Below are 23,501 nucleotides of genomic sequence, written 5' to 3'. Positions count from 1 at the left end.
AATTACTTCTAATTCAACTCAATTCAAGTTTATCCCAAATCCCAGTAACAGTTGCCTCAAGCTCCTTTATACTGCCGAGGATTTCCAACATAAAGATTGTGTTTCACCGTCCTGACCAATCCACTATCTGCTGTGTACACCCGAGATGGGGAGGTGTTACACACAGCCACAGTTTTACTGTTTTAGTCTAGGCGGCTGAGCGGTGTTACACGTTTTGCTGTGATATCAGCATAGTGATATATATGGATATATAGGCTAGTTTCTTTGATCTCTTTACAAATATTTAACTTAAGATTCAGTGTCAAATCAAACGTCAGAATTTAGAGTAGTGGTTACTGCACACTTGGATTATTCAACCCGTTCTCACTCCCAAAGCGTAACATTTTACGCTAGGTGACAAATCGTCACCATATTACGTTTTCGGCTACCCACCACGTTCCTAAATGACGACCTCGGAAAAAGAGGAAATATGCGAACCGTCTGGACTGAACCTACACATGTTCGCTCTTTTTCTTCAAATCGCTTAGAAACACGCTATTTAACATCATTAAAGTCCTGGTTAAGGTCAGGAATAAGGTTATGGTCAGGGCTAGGGATAAGGTTAGGTTTAGGGCTGAAATACAGGGCTGGAACGTCTACTACCGCGGGAGCGTCATTGCACTGGATTCCAGCAATAACCCGCCGCGTACCATAAGAACGCCGAAGGTCTCCTTTCGCGTTCCTCAGGAACGCCGCGGGACGTGACAAAACGTCGACATGTTACGCCTCGGGAGTGAGAACGCTCTGGATTATTACACTCTTTGATGTTTACGACAAGCCGTGCTCAAATGTTCAAAAACACTAAGACTGATTAATTGTGTTTATATTATGTGTGAATGTGTGTGTAAGTGACAAAATAAAACATGTGATCTAAATACACTTCTAGTATAACCTACTGAAGTTAGATAAGCTATCACACATGCAGAGAATTGTTGCATTGGAAGTCGTTCAAAATCAAAAGAATTTTGTGAAAAGCTCTGATAATTCATTATTCATATATATATATATATATGAAATCATATTATAAATATTATATTATGATATTTTATATATTATATTACATATATATATATATGATATTTTATATATTATATTATATATATATATATATATCATATATATATCATATATATATATATATATATATATATATATATATGTAATATATATATATTACACACACACACATATATATATATATATATATATATATATACATATATATATATATATATATATATATATATATATATATATATATATAACACACACATATATATATATAACACACACATATATATATATATATATATATATATATATATATACATATATATATATATATATATATATATATAAGGTAGTCAGAACTGAGGGGATTGAACTACCAGAAGGCAACATTGCAGACATAGAGGACAGTTACAAGTACTTGGGGATCCCGCAGGCGAATGGGAACCATGAAGAGGCCGCTAGAAAAGCTGCAACCACCAAGTACCTGCGTATCGGCCCCCCTGGCTAAACTTTGCTAGATCCACCCCTGCACAGTTACAGCCGTCAGCTGCGTAGAAAAAGATCCCGGTGTAGAAAGTAATATTAAATAAATTCTAACAACAGCTTATCAAGCTTAAACATGCTGCTGTTGTTCAGCCGCTGGTTTCCTCTTTCTGGTGCAAAGTGGGCCAAAAACAAAGAAGAGACACGGCCTCGTCGTGACAGAAAAGCCGATCAGCTGATCGTTAAGCAGTTTCATGATTGAAGTAGCAGCAGGAGAGGCAGTCGCTTGTTAAGCTTAACGCAGGAATGCTTTACAAACATTCAGAGATGGACTTACACACTTGCTTTACTTCTCTCGGGGATAACTTTGTCGGAGATGAAATGCCGGGTTGCTAGCGAAGCTCCAAATGCTATCCAGACCACCGACAGGTCCCGCATGCCACAGCCGCTCTATCACGTGATGCATACTGCTCCGACGTGCTAACGTTCTGAGGTGAGTTACGGCGTGTTGCAAGTTTTGTGAGGTGCTTTCGTGATATTTATCGGATTACATTTTTTATTTTTCTCCGATATCCGATCCAGTAATTTAGGTCAGTATCGGACCGATACCGATACGTAATATCGGATCGGTCCATCTCTAGTCAAGACCCCGATGAGGACGACGGGCATGCAGTTGAGCGTCCCTGAGACGGTTTCTGACAGTTGGTGCAGAAATTGTTTGGTTGTGCAAACCAATTGTTCCAGCAGCTGTCTGGGTGGCTGGTCTCAGACGATCTTGGAGGTGAACCTGCTGGATGTGGAGGTCCTGGGCTGGTGTGGTTACACGAGGTCTGCGGTTGTGAGGCCGGTTGGATGTGCTGCCATGTTCTCTGAAACGCCTGTGGAGACGGCTTATGGTTGAGAAATGAACATTCAATGCACGGGCGACAGATCTGGTTGACATTCCTGCTGTCAGCATGCCAATTGCACGCTCCCTCATTGCTTGTGGCATCTGTGGCATTTTGCTGTGAGACAAAACTGCACATTCCAGGGTGGCCTTTTGTTGTGGGCAGTCTGAGGTACACCTGTGCACTACTCATGATGTCAGATCAGCATCCCGATGTGGCACACCTGTGAGGTGGGATGGATTATCTCAATATGGCAGATGTGCCCACTACCACACATTTGGACTGATTTGTGACCACTGTTTGGGAGGGATGGTTATATTGTGTATCTGGAATGAATTTTAGGTCTCTACGTCCATCCCATGGGGAATGGGAGCAGTAACAAAGGTGTTGCGTTTATATTTTTGTTGAGTGTATATATATATATATATATATATATATATATATATATATATATATATATATATATATATATATATATATATATATATATATATCTCATGGATATTCAATGCTCAACATTAAATATCCATGGTGAGGCAGCAGAAAGCTAGAAGACCTGAACTCACAATACAAACAATTTCATAGATCATAGACTTACTTACTTACTGCCAAATTTTACATTAATCTTTGGGTGACTCCACAGATGTGAAAATTTAATGTTTGTCTTCCAATTTTCAACTTATGAACTTAACTAGAGAGACACTGCAGTTTTCTCGGTCAGTTCCAGTTGACCATCCAATGACCATGTGATCAACCAATACAGATTTTTGACTACTCTGATTTTAATTCTGAGAACTGCAACTAACAGCATACACAAACACATTTTTTTGATACAAAATATTATTTTAATGACAAATGATTCAGCATTACAATTTCTACCAAACTGCAATAAGTTATGAGATCTTCTCTCCTTTCAAAATAAAATGCTCCGCTACTGGAAAGATTTAAAAACTACTAACTGAAAATGAGTTGCTGTACTCCCACCTTTACCTCACATATTTTGTCTTACCAAACAAAAGCAGAACCAACAGTTCAAAAACAAAACAATGGTCAGTTATTTACGTAATTTTCCAGAAGCATATTTTTATATCTTACAATATAACGACCTGGCTGATTTCTGTTCCTGACACTGACGATTAATGGCCAGTTATAATTTGGTCAGATGAGCACATATCAACCAAACACCTGACCAGTCGACCCCGAGACTATAGTCTTTTTGGTTAAAACGAAAAGAATTTAAAGATCAACAGATGATCAGAACTGATCTTTCTTAGAAGATGAAAATTTGTATCAAATCACATGGATATTTATCCAACCAACTGACTAACACTGCCTCTATTCAGCTAGCATGTGTCAGTTATATACAGATATTTATAGACGAAGATATTAAGCTTCAGTGTAGGACGCAAAAATGCTCTCCTGGTGATGCTTACATCAGTACAATAGTGTAATTGCAGGTTATTGTCTGCGTAGGTGTGCTGGATAGTATACAGGACTAAACAGAAATCATCATGACAGTGTTTTATGTGCCCCTGATTGGCGTCTGCTCTGTACAGAGACTAAACAGAGGGCGATAATCAGATTTCTTCAGAGGCATAGGGACCTTGGTATCCACTCTTCACCACTAATGCATGCAACCACAGAGACGGTAATGCACCGGAGGAGCAAAAACAAAGCCAATAATAATGAGCCAGAGTAGAAAGTCCCCTAACAGTTAACATCAGTTAGAGTAGTGAATGGCAGGCTTATTTCACAAGAATCGGCCCCACCTAGATTCTACCATGTGCGCTTCACATTACTGTAACGTCTCAGTCATTTTGGGCTGTGGAGAAAATTCAAATGTTTCCTAAAAGATGCCCATTATTTTGTGATTCTACAGCCCAAATTACCAAATAAGTCCAGGCAGCCCGTGTGATACTTAGGTGATAAAGGGTTAAGGTTATTATCAGGATGTATAGAGCTGTTAATGAACTGCAAAATGAAGCAGAGAGAGAGAGAGAAGGCTATGTTTAGACAGCCCTGTGTCTTAAAGGATTCACATTAAACATGATTATTAAATGGTTTGTAGAAAGATATGTCTGATCTACTACAGACCCAGTCTCATTTACATTAGCACCCCCAAATCAACCATATATAATGTACCACTTCCTTTTAAAAGGCTCTGATTGCAAGCTTGTTTCAGCCATCACATAACAAAGACAGATAAAGAGAAACTTTGCATACTGCGAGGCAGAGGTCCTGATTAACGAGGTACTGCTTAGTATACAGTTAATTTGGTCTCACAAAAGCAACATTCTCACAAGATGTGGACAGCTTCAAAGAAAGAAAGGAAGAGGTGGAGAAAACAAACAATACAAAAAAAGAAAACTTGGAAAAAGTTCATACACTGTGTAAAAGCTTTGTGGTTTTGAACAACTGCTAGTTGAGCCATGCTTCTATTTGGATTGTGCTATTAGCTATTAGCTGTTTGTTTGCAGCCTCTGTTAGTCTCAAAGCCTTTTAGATACTTTTGTAACCACTGATGTTTCTCCTTTATCAGCCATTTATCTTACAAAAATCTCTTGGATGGAGTGTCATGAAATTTTGGACATCCAGTCAAATAGTTCAATAGCTGCAAGATACCTGCAAGACACAAAAGTCTGTACAGATATTTAAGGGTTTGTTAGCATGATTCTTAGGCTAATACGCTGACATTTCCAGAAAAAAATTTATATTTAAACATTGCATTATTCAATTTCTGTACAGTGTTTGCTTAACAAGGGGTAACGTGGTTTATATGTACATGCAAATGTGAGTGACTGTCAAAATAACGTATGTTAAATTAAACATATGAAACTGGCAGGAGCATTCAAGTCTCAAAGTGCTGGAGGCCCTCTTTAAACCTCAATTTCTGCTTATTCTGAGCCTCAAAACAAGTCAGCCTTTCTGAACGGTCGGGCGGCCTTAAGTGTTTTGCTGATTTAAACAACGCCTCATCAAAGAGAGATTTAGTCCAAATCAATAAAAGCAGCCATCTGTGTGTTCACTTTGGGGTTTTAAGCTTCAATTGGTTCAGAGGCAGGAGTACGCCTCCGCCAAGGCTTCTATCAGGACAATCCATTTGCATTGTTGGGCAGTGAAAATCTAACTCTGATCTCTTCTGCTGATGTGCTTCCTGTTGGTAAAGCATTCTGTTTCACAATCTGAAATGCATTGCTTTTTTCCACCATTTCCTGTGCAACGAGTGGTTGATGGGACTCGTGAAGATGCCTTGTGGCTCATTTGCAATTAAAAGTAATAAAGATGTATCCAAATGGCACCTTTCAGGACCAGATTTGCAAAGTGCTTGTCATTAAAAGCATCCAGTGAGCAACAAAACAGCAACCAACAAAATCAGTTTGTCAAAACACACCAATCTCTTAATTACTCTTACTATGGGTGTTAAGCTGTTGCCAGGTGCATAATAATTATCATATTTAGCCATTTGTATTAAGCATGAGCCCTAATTCTTTCATTTCCATCATCACTGTTCCTCTTACCATGGCAGTAATGCATTATTGGGGATGACAGTGGATCCAATCTCATCTCTGCTGACTATCAGAGCTGCTTCTATTTCCACTTGAAATACTTTTTTTCTATGAATATCTGATTTTCAGCATGTAGCACCTCTGCTTTTAATTCATGTGAATGAATTTACTGTAGAATATTAATGGCCTCACAGCCTGGAATTCTTTGAAACCTTGCATTCAAACAAAGGTCTAAAACACCATGCATTTCTTTTCTTATTCATTTTTAACTAAATGGCTGAGGCAACATAGACATCATAGACAGGTATACAGAGCATAGACAGGTGGACATAGACACATTCTAAAATATTGTTTTGAAGCCTCAAGATGAGCGTTTCTGTTGTCACCATGTTAGTTCCAAAAGTCGAGATTTCAGGATGGTTGAATGAACTGACAGTGAAACTGCGCGCTCACTTGTCTGCCCTAAAGTGTTAGTGGTCAAGAGTGCAGTTTCATAGCATAGGTAGTTCTCTTTTTTGAAACATGAAATGCTCAATAGTTGCAAAATAGATTCAATTTTTCTCAGTCTTCTATAGGAGAAGTGGTATTTTCTTTTTAAACCACAGCTATCTCCATGCAAGCTTTTAGGCACTTTTATAGTGGCTTCAATTTCACTGCATCCATGTTTTATACTGTAATGTCAACTTTATGTATCTAGTGTCTAGAGGCACTTATATAGTATATTTATATACTATTTAAATAAAGTGCATATATAGTATATAAATATACTCTGAAATCCTTCATGTTTTTCCTTCTTGTCTTCAAAATCATGCAGTCATTTTTTGCAAAATCCATTAACCTATCAATTTTCTACCACTTATGCAGTGATACTGAATTAGGCATATTCAAGCGTGCATTTTTTCAGAATTAAAAAACAAAGAAAAAAATAACATATGAGATAAAGTAAAAGTCAGGGTGTGCTACAGAGTACCTGTTAGAGTGTGCTCCATGTAGCAGAGCCTCTGTTCTCACAGCAGAAGCCTGGGTTTAATTCTGTCTTCCACCGCAGGCCATTTACTGCATGTCATCCATCACTATCTTACCTTCTGGTTGTTCAGCTGTCACTATCTAATAAAATAAAATAAAGTCTTTAAAAAATATTAGAAGCAAAAATGGAAGATCAATCCTGTCTAGCTACTTTATTAGTCAAGCAACACAGTGGCTGGAGTCATCCTTCATTGTAACTTTTTCCAAGGGAAAATGAACACAATGTTGTCCAGATAATGACTTATGAAGTCTAATTCTGACAGGAGGAATAAATATATTAGCCTAGGTATGAATTAGGCTACAAAGAGAAGCGGTGGGCTGACAGGAAGCATGTTGTACTGCTTTAACATCCACTTCTGCACTGATTGCACTGATATACGCCACCCCTTAAATCCCAGCAGCTATTAGAAACTTTTTAGGTGTACCTGTAATTCCTTTATGTATAGTCACATAAAAAAAACCCCCCTAGAAACCACAACTCAGACAATTATATTAATCAGAACCTCTCTGACCTTTTTTTAATTATAATTGTCAACTTCCTTTAGTGAGGAGTGAGCTTACTGATTAGTGGAGCTCCTGAATCTAATTAACTGCCACCAGCTGTATAGAGCTGAGGCCTTGGCGCGTTGATTGCACCCTGCACGAGAAGCTGACAAGCTGAGACACCCTGTGGCTTTAGAAAGGGCTGTAACAAATGTAACTGGATGAAACCACTAGATCAAAGAACAACAGTGTTTTCAGTATTTAAAAAAAATTCAAATATTGAGCAGAAGTGGGTTTGGAAGGAACACGGTGAGCCTCGAAATCTAACACGGTTGATCTGAGTACAAAATAAAGATATTCTGAGCTGCATTGTGTTTCAGTTTTTTTAAAAGCAGGATTTTGGGTGTGAAATATCGAAGCAAATGCATCACCTATTTGGCACATCAAAGCCAGAGCACAGCAGAACAAGCTGCACGCTTTGTATTTGTGCCAGCTGAGAGCATAAGCCAGGCACTGTGTCGGGGACACATATTGTAGATCATTTTTTTCTGCTTTCAGTTCATCCCAGCTGCTTGCAAAGTGCAGAGCTGCGCACAGGAGGACTGTGTTCTACCTGCCTCATTTCACAAATCATAGTGCTGACTCTGCTCTACTTCTAACGTCCGTGTAATGCAGAGCTTTGTCGACACATTCAGAAAGCTTTATGTTTTACCCGTCTTATTGTGACATGGCATGTCTTTACTGTTGTACACCACCACACTGAATTTCAAGTGAAGCAAATAAAATGGGATTAAAGTGCCTTGTCACACCATTAATTTGTTAATATTGCATGGCATTAAGTGGGGATTTTTTTTACGTTGTCCCTCTATTTTCATAGGTTCAAAAGTAAGTTTTTCCATTATAATTTGAGTGTTGAATTTAATGTTTAAGCTGGGCGTTCATTTGATAGGTGCTCATGGGAACGTGCAGTTCAAAGATGTCTTGAATCATATGGAGGAGGCTAAAAAAAAAAAAAAAAAAAGCCTTTTACATAAAGAGCAGAAACTTTTAAAGTATCTAAATCCACATTTTTTAACTAAATAATTAACTATTTTAGTAACAGGTTTTGCTCCTTTTCCTTCTTTCGGCACCATTATGTGATGCCACGGTGGGTCGCCCAGTTCAACTGTATTTATATAGTGTATCAGTCGCCTGAAGGTGCTTTTATATTGTAAATTAAAGCCCCAACAATCACATGTCGGCCTCTGAACAAGCTTAGCAACAGTGGGAAGAATAATTCCCTTTAAACAGAACCATGCTTGGGGGGCAGGTGGGCTGCCCCTTTCCTTCTCGCCTACATAATGGGAGGTCCCCAGCAGACTAGGCCTTTTGCAGCATAACTAAGGAAAGATTCAGGGTCACCTGATCCAGTCCTAACTATATACTATAAAGCAAAGTTTTAAGGCTAATCTTAAAAGTAGTGGGAGCTGGCTCTGCCTTGCATTTATAACTTTATCTCCAAACTGATCAACTGGACCTGTTCCTCTGATGCACTCACCTCTAGTCTTGTCCATCCTGGGAACTCACAATGAAAATCTTTTTCATCATCATCAATACCATGTTCAGCTCTTCCTTAATGTCTGTATCATCTCCAAGCAATACATCATAGCAGGTTTCACTACCTTGCAAACCTTTTTCAGTCTTGCTGCCATCCGTCTGTCACAAATCACACCTGACAGTCGTCTCCACCCACTCTGCCCAGCCTTCACTCTCTTCTTCACCTCTCTTGTGCACTGCCTGTTGCCTTCGATGGCTGACCCTAGGTATTTTAACTCATCTACTTTTACTACCAGTGACAGGCTTAGAAAAAAAATTAAAAGCACTCACTTGGAGAGTCAAAATTCAAAACTCAGAGGCGCCTTTGTGATTGTAAATACAGAGGATTTACCCACAAAATGTAAACTGTGACTAGGTTTTGGTAAGAAAAAGGTCAAATTAGGCTTTAAGAAAACTTTTTTAAATGCATGTCCAGTTCTGGAGAAAGAACTGCTCATCGTTACTGAAACTACCAGAATCATATGATAAAAGACAGTAGGGAGAAGGAAAGGTTTGTGATCTACAGCACATCATCACGTCATCTATCAAACATGATGAAGACAGTGTTAATTCATGGCTGTCGGAGGAACTGGGTCACTGGGATCATGATGGAAGTAGCAGAATTCTTGAGTGTATAAAGCTGTTCTGTTTGTTCAGATTCAGGGGGATAAAGTAATATGACACATGGATAATAAAACAAAACATAGGGGCAAAAATAAGTGGTAAATCTTAAGATTGCTTAGATGAAAGCAGTAAAGAAATTAAATATGTGCTTATATTAAACTCATCAACAGGATTCTTCTTATTTCCTACTTATTTGCATTCAAATTTCAGCCTTGATTAAAACTGCAGGGAGTCTGGAAAGTAAAAAAAAAGATAAATTCTCTTTAAAATGGTCTTCACTGTCACAGCAGCTTATTCCTTCAGTGTTTGCATTCTGCAAGCTGAAAACCTCCATGAGTGAAAGTGTATTTGCATCATGCATCTTGCACAGTGATATCGTATTGATCTAATGTGGCACTAGGTATAAAGGTCAGCAATATTAACGCAGCGGGTAATGAGTGTACTAATGTCTGCAATCGACATGTTGGATGCAACCTATCCCTACGTGATGCTACAGTGATGTGTTATAGCCATAGTGAAGGTAAACAACAGCAACAACCTGATTGAAACTGGCACAAAGTTGATCCTGAGCACATGGTGACCATGTTCACATTCACTGGCTTTGTTGAAGAAGCCAATTATAGTTGTTGCTAAGGAAACCATTCAGAACTGAAATCTCTGTATCTTGCGCCACTTAATGTCCTATAACCTGACTCGATGAAGGTAGCATCTCCAAGGTAAATCATTAGTTGTGTAGCATAATTAACCAGTGTGCACATTCTTTTTTTAATCTATATTTTTGGGGGGCATTTTTGCCTTTACTGGATAGTGACAGTGAAGACAGACAGAGGGGAAGACACAGCAAAGGGTCACAGGTCAGACATGGGGAATTCTGGGCAGGTGGTCACTTGCTCACCCACTAAGCTAAACCAGCACCCCACTGGGCACTTTGAATAACATAGGTACATATGGACTTTATGAAAGTGATTTTCCATTTGTCATGATACTGCTTTTATTCCTAAGTGATTACAGTACATAACTGTTTTTTGATTAGGTATCAAAATACTCATTTACAATAACAAGCAATCATGCAAAGCAGGGATAGACATGTTCAGCAACAATACTCAGGTAGGTGTTTAAGCAATACTCAGTTGGTACTAAGGGGCCTAAAGCATTGCCAAGAAAACATTTCCTACACCACCATCACCATGTTTATGCCAAATGTTGACCTTACAATCCAAATGTGTAAGCAGAAAGTGAGACTTATCAGATCTTCTATTGTTTAATTTTTGTTGAGTCTGTTTGCTGTGCTTCACAGGAATGTCACCGGGTGTGATCATCTGCTGTTGTAGCCCATCTTCTTCATGGTTTAACATGATGTGAATTCAGAGAATTCTGCATACCTTATTTGTAATGAGTGTTTTGTTGAGTTACTGTTCCATTTTTTTCTTGAGAACTGCTGCTCACTGGATAGTTTCTCTTTTCCAGATCATTCTCTGTAAATTCTAGAGGTGGTTGTGCGGGAAAATCTAGTAGATCAGTTGCTTCTCAAATACTCAGACCAGCACCAACAACAATGTCGGCGTTCAAAATCACTTAAATCACCCAATGCTTGGTTTGAACACGTCTACATGTCTAAATGCACAGAGTTGCTGGTGATGAGGATGGTTAGATATTTGCATCCAGTAGCCAATAAGCGTGAAATAAAAGCTTTATTTATAAATATTTATAATAAAAGACTAATTATATGTATTACTTAGAAAATATGGGGTGTTGTGTGCAAATCACTTTCACAGTGTGAAAAAACTCATCTAAATGTTTTTCAAAACTTCAGGATGCTGTTTTCATCTGTGTGCTTAGAACCCGTTTCTGCTAAATTGATTTCAAATATTTCTACATAAATCATTCTGCAAGGCTGCTTTCCTCAGTGATTCTGTATAAAGTAAAAGTAGAAGTTGAAATAAGTTGCACAGTACAATGCAAAGAAAAACATCAAGTACTAAACTCTAATGGCATCCATAAATTAGCTGATCTAACCCTGGTTTAAGCATTCTCTGCTGTACTGTTAAGAGAAGCTCTTAGCTCTGCTTAGCAGGAACGACAAATAATAAACACTGTTAAAGAAGAATGGGTTCACGACCACAGATGAAATGTAATATAAACATGGCTTTCGGCAGCTGTTAAAAATGTAGAACAGATTCTTGCTCATGTGATGGCATGCCACTGGTACACAACTACTGCAGACATTGTGAATGCTGAGTTTATCACTGCTATTGTTCAAGCATAATCAAGGCTGCAGGGCATTGTACTGAGCAAGGAGCCTCAAAATTTCAGACCTTTGTTTTTGTGCGAGTTTGATTCAAAATGACTTGCAGGAAGAAAAAAAAAAGAAAAAAAGGAAGATCCAGAGCGCTCAGTCGTGTCTCTAAGTTTTCCTCTTTAAAGCATCTTATCTCAGCAGACATTCTTAGCCAAGCTTTTAGATGAGTTTGAAAAGGCTGCTTCACAAGAAAGAGGTATCAACAAACATTATCTCTCTGAAGCTACAGGGTGCTAGCAGATAAGAGGCAAACTCTCTCCTTAGCTAATGGACGACAACATTTTATCCAGTTGTCTCAAACGTCCATCAATCACTACTGCAGTCTGGAAATAAATATTGCATATTTTATGTGGTCCATACAGATGGAAATACAGAACAGATGCCCTGTAAATAGAGGGATACACAGGGATATTACAATTTTTAATGGCTGGAAACAGCACTGATGAGGACTGTGAGACAAAGAAATACACTTGTGGCCAATAACCCTAAAACAATGAGTGAGAGACATTAAAATGCATTGCAGTGCGGAACCACAGTTTGGATAATCATTCTCTGTGGGTTTGTCACAACCAGAGACCCTTTCAAGTTTGCTTTAAGAACTGAAGCATTTGCGTCATTGTTTATTTAATGCCCTAATTGTTAATTTAACAATTGTTAATTTAATTGTTAATTTAACGATAAAAATGTAAAACAATACCTAATTTGACAATTTCTGTTTGCACAATGGAACCCACCAAAATCCAGGTGTTTCACATTAAACCTCCTCATTGACATTCGGTCTGAATTCTAAGATGCGTAAACATGTAAATGTTGAATAAGCATGCTCCTGGTTATGGCTGTTTGGACCCTGTACAACCTTCTGTGCTTTGGTTTCTGGGTCATATTCAGAGCCCCTCACTCATGCAGAAGTCCGGTCAGTTTGTCAGATATTTTCCCAGCACAATTTGAGCCCCTTAGTACGAACTGAGCATGACTTCAGTGCCACAGCCTGCCTGTTTATTCAGCTAACCATGTAAATTCCTTCATGACTACAGTGTACCATGTCACAAAGCTCAACTAGCCAGTTTCACCAGGGAACTTGGTACTAACTAGGTGTGCCTAATGAAGTGACCAGTTAGCATAGATGTGTACAAGTCATGTAATGTGATATAAGATACGATAATACACTTGTGCTTATACTTATGTATACAGTTGTTTGCCTGTATACATTTTCTGCAGCTTCTGCAGCTTCCAGTGGCACTCCCGCTACTTTATGTAAGCTGTATTTTCTTAAAGCATCTTTTATTTACTACAGCTTCAAAGGCAGCTGGGCTTTATTTGAAGCAAGCTTTTGTTATTATTAGTATGTGATTAGTGTATGCAGTGTATGTATCCTCCACTAGACAAACTCTCGTTTTTCAGCATTATGCTGTTAACACTAATTCAACAGTTCGGTGTCCATTTCAAATTAAAAGCCCTCTTATGTTTCTGTGCATTCAACAGACCAGGCAGTGTCTGGCCACAACACATTCCTGCACATGTTTTCCTGACTGTAGGTTATTTGCAATTATTTATACATTGGTTTGTTCACCTGCAAAATATCCATCCATTGCGCACCTATAATTATGTGTGTTGCACTGAAAGTGTCAGTTGTTAGATTTGTGCATTTGGATTTTTAAAAAAAAGAATGAGTGACATCTTTCCACATTTTCTTTTATCTATTCAGTTTTTAAAACATCCTAATAAGAGGAAAGATTATATGACTGTTGAAAAAGAATTATAATTAATAATAATTATTTATTAGAATTAGGTAATAATTTAAATGGGTCATCTCTCCCTGATCATTTTTTCCCTTTCAAGATTGTTTAGAATATTTTGATGTGGCCTTTTAGCACCTTATCAACATGGTAATGTATCTCTGTCTAATTGCTGGGATTTTTGGATAGTTCATTAAACATATTTTTTTCTTAAACTTTAGCCTACTATGAGAAAATGTTATATTTTCTTCTTTAACTTTGCATTCTTAATAAACACAGTCTGTCCTCCGTAGGGAGCTTGGTTTATCTGTGCCAGCATTTTTCACAGGCAAAGCTGCGTTCACCGTTCGCTGAGCATCTCCGCCTCCTTTTTCTCTTCCATCTCTAGATGTATCGGTGAGCCTGTTGTCTCTGCTGGTGACCACCTGTGGTCTGGCTCTCTTCAGCGTCTCCCTCTTTGTCTCATGGAAGCTGTGCTGGGTGCCACTAAGTGGTCGTTTCCTCCCAGATGTCCTCAAGGGGGCACACTTCTTGGGAGGAGACCAACAACCTGTCCTCACAGAGGTAAGGAGGAAGGTTAATTACTTGTATGAGCAACATTTAGTTTTAATGGGAATATCATGTAAACAGAAAGGAGCAGTAAAAATCATTTTTTTAAAGAATACTTTTCTTTGAATTTGCCAGTATTGAATTTCACAGTACAGATGCAGATAGGAAACCAGGGGTCACAAGAGGATATCACATGCAACCAACGTCATATTCGGCCAAAATCCAACCCGGTTGTTACAGTGATATGGTCTGCATCTTCGACAACCAGATACTCCAAAAATCTCCAGTGAAAATTGTATTTCACTTTGTCTTATTGCCGCTTTTTTGTATGTAATCAGTCTACTTGCACTGCAAGATTACTCCTAAAATAATACGGCCTTTATAGAATATAATTTATATAAAACTCTTATACAACACAGTTTAATACTTGATATTGTACTTATGTTGTCAAACTGTAATGATGTTGTTAGATAGCCACTGCCAAATTAGAATTAAAATCCATTATAAAGGTCATACTACAACCTCATACTGCAATATTTAGAGCTGCTCAGCTAATTGGTACACGATGATAACCTGAACTGAAATGCTGCTGATTGCAAGCAGGTGTCATCTATACCATCAGTGTCGCTTCTGCAGCTCTGCTACTGCCAGCCATGTCTTTCTACATTGAGTTTACCTTTGACAATTATAGTCACAGTTGTGCCAGTGTAACAAACGGGGACACTAAAGCGGTCGCGCCAGAATGTCGTGCTAAAAAGAAAGATTCTTTAAAATACAAGGGGGAGCAAGCGAGTCAGATACCAAGGGCACAGAGATGAAGCAGGTCTGATCAGAAACAGTTTATTACTAGTCCAGAAAATACCAATAAAAACCATCCTTAAAAACACACACGATAGAAATATTATTGACAGATAAAGCCCCCCCAGCTAAAACCCAATGCTAAAGCTAGTAAAAATACAATTCTCTACATTTACTAAAATCCCCTGATGTAATGTCCCACAACCCTGGATGCATTATGGGTCCACCAGCAGGCCAGAGATTCCCTTGCATGAGTTGGGTCCATGCCAGCCCTGTCTTAGGCCGACGAGGAGGAGCCTCCTATCCCCCTCTTGTCCACTCACTGGGCCCACCACATCCCAGCCCAGCTTCCATTTCACACCGGAATCCTCCACGCGATGCCACCATGGATCCCCTCGCGTCAGCACCCTGCAAATACACAAATAGGGGCCAGAAAACTCGTCCCGGAAGAGACCCTGGCTTATAGCCATGGCAACCCTTTCCCAGCACAGCTGCACCCAGCATATGACAGTGGGGAAAGCGTTACTCACATATGCCCATGTGCAGTCAGTCCACAGTGGATAAAAACCATGTCACATAAAACACTAAAAGCAATAGAAACAGAATAAAACCATGCAAATAAAACGACACTCATAAATAAACACTAAAAATCAGAATAAAACCCATATACAAGATATACACAAATTTCCACTGTGTGACACCAGCTCACATGTGGCATGGAATGGAAATACCCAGGTTCTGGGATCAGTGCAACTGCTGTACTTTTTGCACATTGGCAATAGACAGATAAGCTGGAAAAGTTGAAAACCCTTTATAAACCCATCCAACTTTCTCTATAACTATATAACTAACTATACTATGTTGGAATTTTTGCGTGAGAATGCAGATACCCAAGGTAATGTATAAAACGGTTCAGGGCTACAGCTATCTTCTTATATATTCTAGATATTAAAAATGTAATGAAAAGCATAAATTATGTAATGCTATTGCCATGATATAGATATGACTATGAAAAGTGGTTTGTGGTCTACTTTTGCTGACAAATGTGTCACATCCAATCTCTACAAAACAAACAACTCACATGAGACTAACCTGTTAATATTGGTGCTAACGAAGAAGCACACGTGTCATGCACAGGTACAAGAAGCAGTGTCTCTGAGAGTCTGCTCTTTTGAATGTTTTGTTGGGCTTGTTGAAGCTGTTGGGACTGGGCAGTGTAACCTTATCATTCTTCTTGGTCTGTAGAGTTTTTTCACTTAAAATAATTCCAGCTCTACTCAACTTTTACATGACTAAAGATCTAATCACCCAGAGTGATCCAAAATGTCCTGTTCTCTATTAATGGCCTTAAAGAGAGAACTTAGTAACATAGTTTTGCATCTGTTTCAAGCAGTTGTGCTATTTGAACTATGTATAATTATACACACAAACAGGAAGCCCTTTTTATAATGTGTATTTTCTATTTGACTGGGGTTTTCTACTTGGCATTGTACTGGTGCGAGTACACTGCCACCACTACTTTCAAATTGTGTACAAATTTCATCCTGAGTGTTTGTCGTCTGAGCTATGTTAGCGCAAAGGGAAGCTAAAACAATTGTTTGCTTAATCAATCAAAGCTACAGTCAAAAGATTTGCTTCTTTTTTGGTGGTTGTCTGCCAACTTTATATCGATGATAAGATCCCAGAAACTTAGGAAAGACTTACTGGACTGTCCTTGACCTATTTTTTATTTCACCTAGTTCTAATGCTAAGCTAACAACCTTGCAGATATCAATCTCTTTATTTGATTGTTGCCATGCACTTATTTTTTTTACTTATTTTCCAAGAAGGGCAGTCTTTAGAGCTTCATATTATAACATTTTAACCGTGATTAGTGGCAGTCGTGCTACAGGAATAAGTCTACAACAGAAACACATCATGTTTCAAAAAAGTACATGTCTTTTAAATTTTTTTTTATCTTAAAATAAGAAAAAGGATAATGACTCAAGTATTTAAAGAGGTGGAAGCATTTCAGGTTTAAGGCACTTCTGTTTAAAAATACAGCCAAGAAATTAATTTAACAGTCCAACTAAGCATTCCCACATTATATTTTTTTAATAGCATGCAGTAATGCAGACACTGATGTGTGCTGTGCAGGTGGACGGGGAGGAAAGGGAATACAGTGAAGATGGCTGTGTGAAGGAGCCTTCGGGGCCCCCTTCGGGTGTGCCTGTCCCGGAGTCGGCCTTGAAGATAAGCCACACATCACCTGACATCCCACTGGAGACGCAAACTAAGGTGGAGAAAAACCATGCTCACACTCTGGCCAGGGACAGGGTTCAGAGACAGATTACTGAACCTACCTCTTCTGTACGGTAAGTAGTTCTTAAAACTGTTGTCCAGTATTTAGTGTTGCTGACAGGTTAAATACAGATGACAGACAGAGTTCAGAGATTCTTAATTAGGAAAGTGACAGTATACATCAGGGATGTGTGCTACAAAGCAAGTTCGGGATATCCAGGATATCTTTTTCTTAACTTTCTTAACTTTTTCACTTACCCTGTTGGTTCTTTCATACCAAATGTTAACTTCCAACGTGACATCATTCATTCAACTAATGCCAGGTGAAGCTTCACATCAGCTGTGATTACACTACGACATCCTTAGCATAGAAATAAAGGTGTTTTTAATATTTATTGATGCGTATCTGGGAACAACAGACTGTATATAGTTTGTCAGAACTACAGGACCTATTACTGTCAGTGAAACTATATCTTTGGAATCTTTAAGGAACGGTGACAATATTTAGTTTTTTATATTTTGCTCTCATTTCTCAAAAATAACTCCCTCCAGAACATTTTACATGTGCAGTATAAGTTATCAAGGAAAATTTGTACCAATCTTGTAACACTGAAAACGAAGGGTTAGACCTTAAGTTAGCCTGTTAAACCCAAAATCCTACTTTGTAGTACAGGCCTCAGCTGCTAGAGAACACAGTAGATGCAAAGATTTAAGAATATATTTGCTGAATAATTTGAATTGCCTTATATACCTTCCAATTACACCACTTTGTTACAGGCACAACTCCTTCCGTCGTCAAATGAACTTATCCAATCCCGACTTCAACCCTGCTCAGTTCCAGCGCCAGGAGTCTTTGTCTGGTTTGGGTCGGATCAAACCAGAACTTTACAAGCAGCGCTCAATAGATGCAGAAGATGGCCATAGAACCTCTAACTGTGGGCGCCTTCACTTTATCCTTAAGTTTGACTTTGACCTGGAGCAGCTGATCGTGAAGATCCACAAGGCCCAGGACCTTCCTGCCAAGGATTTCTCAGGGACCTCTGATCCTTACGTCAAAATCTACCTGCTGCCCGACCGCAAAACCAAGCACCAGACCAAGGTGCACCGGAAGACACTCAACCCGGTTTTTGATGAAGTGTTCCTCTTTCCTGTGGCGTACGCAGATCTGTCGAATCGTAAGCTACACTTCAGTATTTACGACTTTGACAGGTTCTCTCGCCATGATTTGATTGGCCAAGTGGTGGTGGACAACTTCTTGGATCTTTCCGACTTTCCCCGGGAGACAAAACTGTGCCGGAACATACAATATGTAACCTCGGTGAGAACTAGCTTCTTTACATTCTTTGACTGTCCATTTACTCTCTCTTCGTCATATTAAGGCCACATTTATTACATTTACTAAACGTTTTATTATTTATTGTCAGTACCATGAGACTTGATGGCGAGACCGACACTATCTGTAGCTCCCAAAATCCCTTGTCTTTTTTTCAGTCTGTAACAAATCTGCTCAAACAATCAAAAAGAGCAAGAACTCCTGTAAAACCCTGTTATAACAGCAGAGGGAAGGAGATAAGTCAGCGGACTTGTATCTCATTTCCCCTCCAAGTGGAACTCATCTGTGGTTTCAAGAGGCAAAGACATAAAAATATACTTAGACACAGTTAATGTTTAATGAAACCAGTAGGGAACACTTGGGGATAGTGACCCAGATCTACACATAAGATTAGGGTCGGTTTGACAGAGATACAGTGACACTGTCTATATTACATTATTCACTGGAATAAATCTACAGCATTGGTACACAGAGTAACTCAGTTAGGAAGTTAGATCCTCCTATCAGGGAATTTGTTATATCTTCCCTCCTTGTTGAGCAAGAGTTACAGTATGGGATAGACATTTTTGTTGTTGTTTATGGGCAAATAGTGTCAGATCACACTGATTATGAGCAAATGTAATCTGTTTATGGAATCGTAATGGGCGGACTAGGATTAAAAGACCGTTCTGCATATTTAGTCATTTGTAAGTGAAGCATTGCTTCATTGTGTACGGAAGTTTAGAAGTTAAGCCTTACACTAATCATTGAACAGAAATCATAGCATTTATTCCTCAAAACATACTCAAAACAAACTAGTGTATAATCTGATTTTTAGGCTGGTGAGATATGCAAATAGATTTAGCAGAGTAAAAACTCCAAATGAGAAATTCCGTGTTTTATTTAAAGCTGGTATCAGACTTTATCTTCATATTAGTCTTAGTCACGCTGCTGTAATTAGGCCATTTGAACAAAGAGATGCTGAAGTCAGGTAGACAAGTGAGTCAAGGACAAGGGTGGAATAATTAATTTCGTTTTGAGCCTGTAAACAATTTACAGAATAAAAAATAGGCCAAGGCTCTTGATTATGGATGCAGTCGATGTTTTCTGTGCTTTGTCTTTGTAATGACATATCCATTAGTCGTACAGAAATAGTTTGTGTTTAGCACAATAAAACACGCAACCAACATGGCGGTGATGCTATACACCTGCAAAACATAATCAGTTGTCATTGTAAGCTTGCTTGCATGATGATGTTTGCATTTAGCTCAGTTAGCAACGCCTCACTGTTACCATACGAGTGTAGAGGTTGTTGTGCGCCAAGTTGAATAGATGCACTCAGGCAGGTAAACGATGGCTGTAGCTTCTGGGTGTGAAAAGTGATGCTTGTGCAGAAATGCTTTAAACCCCTCTTATTAACTATTCGTAAACTGTTTACTGTAACATTTCTGTAATGAAGTGCCTTGATATTAGTTGTTGAGGTACCTTGCTGATGCATTTGTAGTCAAACCATTTACTTTTTCCCTTACCTCTTGCCGCAGCCCTTTGCTCTGAAACCAAAGACATGATAGTGTGAGTTACATTTTTCAGTTTAGTAGATTTTGCCCTGATTGCAATTCCAGAACCAAAGTGTCCACCAAACAGAACATGTCCTTTTGTCCTATTATGCAACTCCTGTATCAATTGAGCATTCAGTGCAATTGTGATTTTTCTTTGTTGTTTCTGTTCCCTTGTCTAATAACTGTTGCAAGCAGCATTTTACATGCAAATGATTAATTAAGAGTGTTTACATAGCTGAAGATGGTATTAGACTTGTGTTCCTGCTTTTATCTGTGATTCTGTTTATAAAAGAGGCCCATACGTTTGCACGTCTTTAGAAAAGCATCTGACAAATACAGTGCATATGAACATGTGTGCCAAAGTGTCAGGATTGTGACCACCACTCAGTCTAATTTTGAGGCTTTGAAACTTACAAGGCCAACGCAGCTGCTCCTCATCAACTAATTAAGTTCAAAGAGAGAAAATGATCGTTAGCTGGGCCAGCGTTAAACCAGTTCTGACCTGTTTGTGCCTCGTTAACTACAGTGATGTGAAGACGCAGTGGGACAACACTCCCACCTCATAAACACACACATACTAATCTCGTTGGTTCACAAATATTGTTTCCACACTGCGCAGACTCAACAGCATTGCCAACTAAATAAGGTCAGTCTAATTGGGTCAGGCCCTCCTCTGAGACTTTCAATATGTGATGTATAGCTGTCCTGTCTTGTATGTCCAAGTCATAAGGCGTCCACTTTCTAGATATAATGCCTTTTTAACCATCCACCTTAACACCATAGATAAAAATGGACACTGACAGACATCTCCAACTCTGCATAGTTTACCTTTACCTTTATTTTCGTTTTAAGCAAGAGGATATACAGTATAGTTCAAGATGTCAAACTCAATCATACGTGAACTTTAGTTATAATGAAACAGTGCCATTAATACAGGTTCTATTTGACTGAATCACCTGTACTTCAAGCTGCAAGGCTGAATTAGAAGTCACTTTCTATTTTTTGAATTGGTGAATGGGTTTTTTGAACAAGAACACCAACTTTGGCAGATGGATAGTTTGGATTGGTGAAGCTGTATGTGGTCGTTATTAGGTTGAGTTTGGTTATCACTGAAGTATATTTTTAACCTGTGTCACATCAAGTCAAGAATAGACCAGAAAGAGCCCTGGTACTATGAAAAAGATCACACTCAACACACGTAAAACAACGGACATGTCAGCCTCTAGAAAATGAATGAAATCAACTGGTAAATGGATACATTTAAACACAAAGGCCTCCATCACATAGTTTATATTGTGTCCACTGACTCAACTCTCTGAGAGCCACTGTCACACAGTGGGTAAACAGAGAGGGTAAAACTATCTCACTCTTGCTTATCACTAGGAAATCATAGTTATACACTATTCTATCAATTTACAGTGGAAACCGCATTTTCTATTTTTTTAATGTGACAAGAACAGGAAGAGAGCGAGATCATGCTGAGTTGCATGCTGAACATTTTGTAAATGTTTTCAAAGTATTTTCTCCATATATCTTAATATGACCCAATCTGACTTTTAGCTGGTTAAATTTCACAGGATTAAAAAGGATTTTTGTAAAGTTGCTCGGCAGGTCTTTTATTTTTATTTTGCTGCATTCATGTCAATTTTGTAAAAAATTAAAAAATATGACGTTGACGGCTTGTACAGCAAGTAACGTTAATCCAAACTGTAACTTGAGTCTCTCTTAGCCTTCAGATTAGGCATCCATAAACGAGGTTACACGTGTAACTGTGCTTCTCTGTTTCCAGAAAGCAGTCAAAGCCCAGAAATCTGTTAAAACAATCCCATGTTTTTATATGCATGCACAAAATACATAGATAATGATTGTTCTCTCTTATTTTTACAGAGAATCAGTTTGATTACTCAGATTTGTGTCTGCACAGCCATGTGAGCGTCTCAGGATTTTAGGTCTATGAGGGAGGTCTAAAGAAAAATATAAAGTTTCTATTACCTCTTTCACTATCCCCAGCAGAACTAGGTTACCTCCCTTGAGGTTACAGATTGGGACCCCGTGTTGGTCTTCTCACAGTGTCTGTGCATTAATCATGGCTCTTGGCAGTGAATGAACCCCTAGCCATTGCAGGCCATATGCACTGGACTCTAATGCATACATGTTTCTGAGTTGCATGCTTATAGACATCAGAGCCATGATGTCTATAAGTTATGGTTATGTATATAAGGTTAGGCATAAAAGCAAATTCTCAAGATCTTGAACCTGTTACTCTAGCATGTTGATTTTTAATTAAAATTAACATATTTCTAGAGTTTTTATAGCCCCAAGCAAGTAATAGAAAGATGTTTTGTGAATTTGTGTCAGAGTTATAACACTTGTTATGTTGTTGTTGTTGCTGTTAATGTGATTAATTACTGGAGCAGCTTTTGAAATCCTACTCTGGAATGCTTTGCTGGCACAGGAAGGAATGCAGCTTCACTTTGTCCTCTATTTTTCAGTAGCACTGCAAAGGACTTCAGTCATATTAAAAAAAAGATATTATACATACGGGGATTTTAGCGATGATGAATTAGGAAAAGGTTAAAATGGCCAGATTATATATCAAGACGCATACTTTTCGTTTTCATCAGTGGATTACCAAATGGGTGAAAAGGAAGTTCTGCATAACATTGTCCTAAAACTAAAAGCTTACTGACTGAACTGCTTCAGTTATTTTGGGAGTTTTGTCTTTACTCATCTCTTTTCACTTTCTATGTGTTTACAGACCACTCTGCATTTAATCACAAGTTATTATTTATCTCTGGCTCCCACCCTCACCTTGAACTCAGATGGCCCCGCCCCTCCCTGAGCCTAGTTCTGCCGTAGGTTTCTTCCTGTTAAAAGGAAGTTTTTTCTTCCCACTGTTGCCACATGCTCTTATGATTGTTGGTTTTCTCTATATTATTGTTGGGTCTTTACCTTACATTATTTTTATAGAGCGCTTTTCTACTCTCTCAAAGTACTCAAAGCGCTCTATACAACATGCCACATTCACTTTCTTCTAAACTTTGAGTGCTTCCTAACCAGGGATTGAACTGGTCAGTAGGTGACCTGCTCTACCTCCTGAGCTACAGCCACCCCACTATTACCTTTACATTTAAATGTAATAAGATTTTGAAAATTCATGTTGTCCAGCTAAACTATACTAATGGAAACATAAACTGGAACAAAGAGCTAAGACTCGAGTTCCGAAAGAAGAAGAAAATCTGATATAAACAATAAATAACTAAGAACAAAACCAAAAAGTAAAAAAAAATTTAAAGCCCAAGAAAACTCAAAATTCTGGGTTGGGGACTCAAAA

At 38.5% G+C, this 23,501-nt stretch overlaps 1 protein-coding gene across 1 annotated transcript in view; it reads left to right on the top strand.

Moving 5' to 3' along the window:
• The window catches only part of syt9b (synaptotagmin IXb), a 63,902-nt gene that overhangs the window by 13,930 nt on the left and 26,471 nt on the right, over nt 1-23,501 (top strand). The window contains exons 2-4 of the mRNA XM_085464737.1: nt 14,058-14,233; nt 17,153-17,370; nt 18,074-18,614. Coding sequence (XP_085320863.1) covers nt 14,058-14,233; nt 17,153-17,370; nt 18,074-18,614 — 935 coding nt within the window. The remainder of the gene's footprint in view (nt 1-14,057; nt 14,234-17,152; nt 17,371-18,073; nt 18,615-23,501) is intronic.

This window comes from Copadichromis virginalis, linkage group LG7 (genome assembly GCF_057382275.1).
Source record: "Copadichromis virginalis isolate Kocher_CV1m ecotype Utaka linkage group LG7, C_Virginalis_male_GT1.1, whole genome shotgun sequence".
Taxonomy (NCBI): Eukaryota; Metazoa; Chordata; class Actinopteri; order Cichliformes; family Cichlidae; genus Copadichromis; species Copadichromis virginalis.
This window is presented reverse-complemented; position numbering and strand designations above follow the sequence as displayed.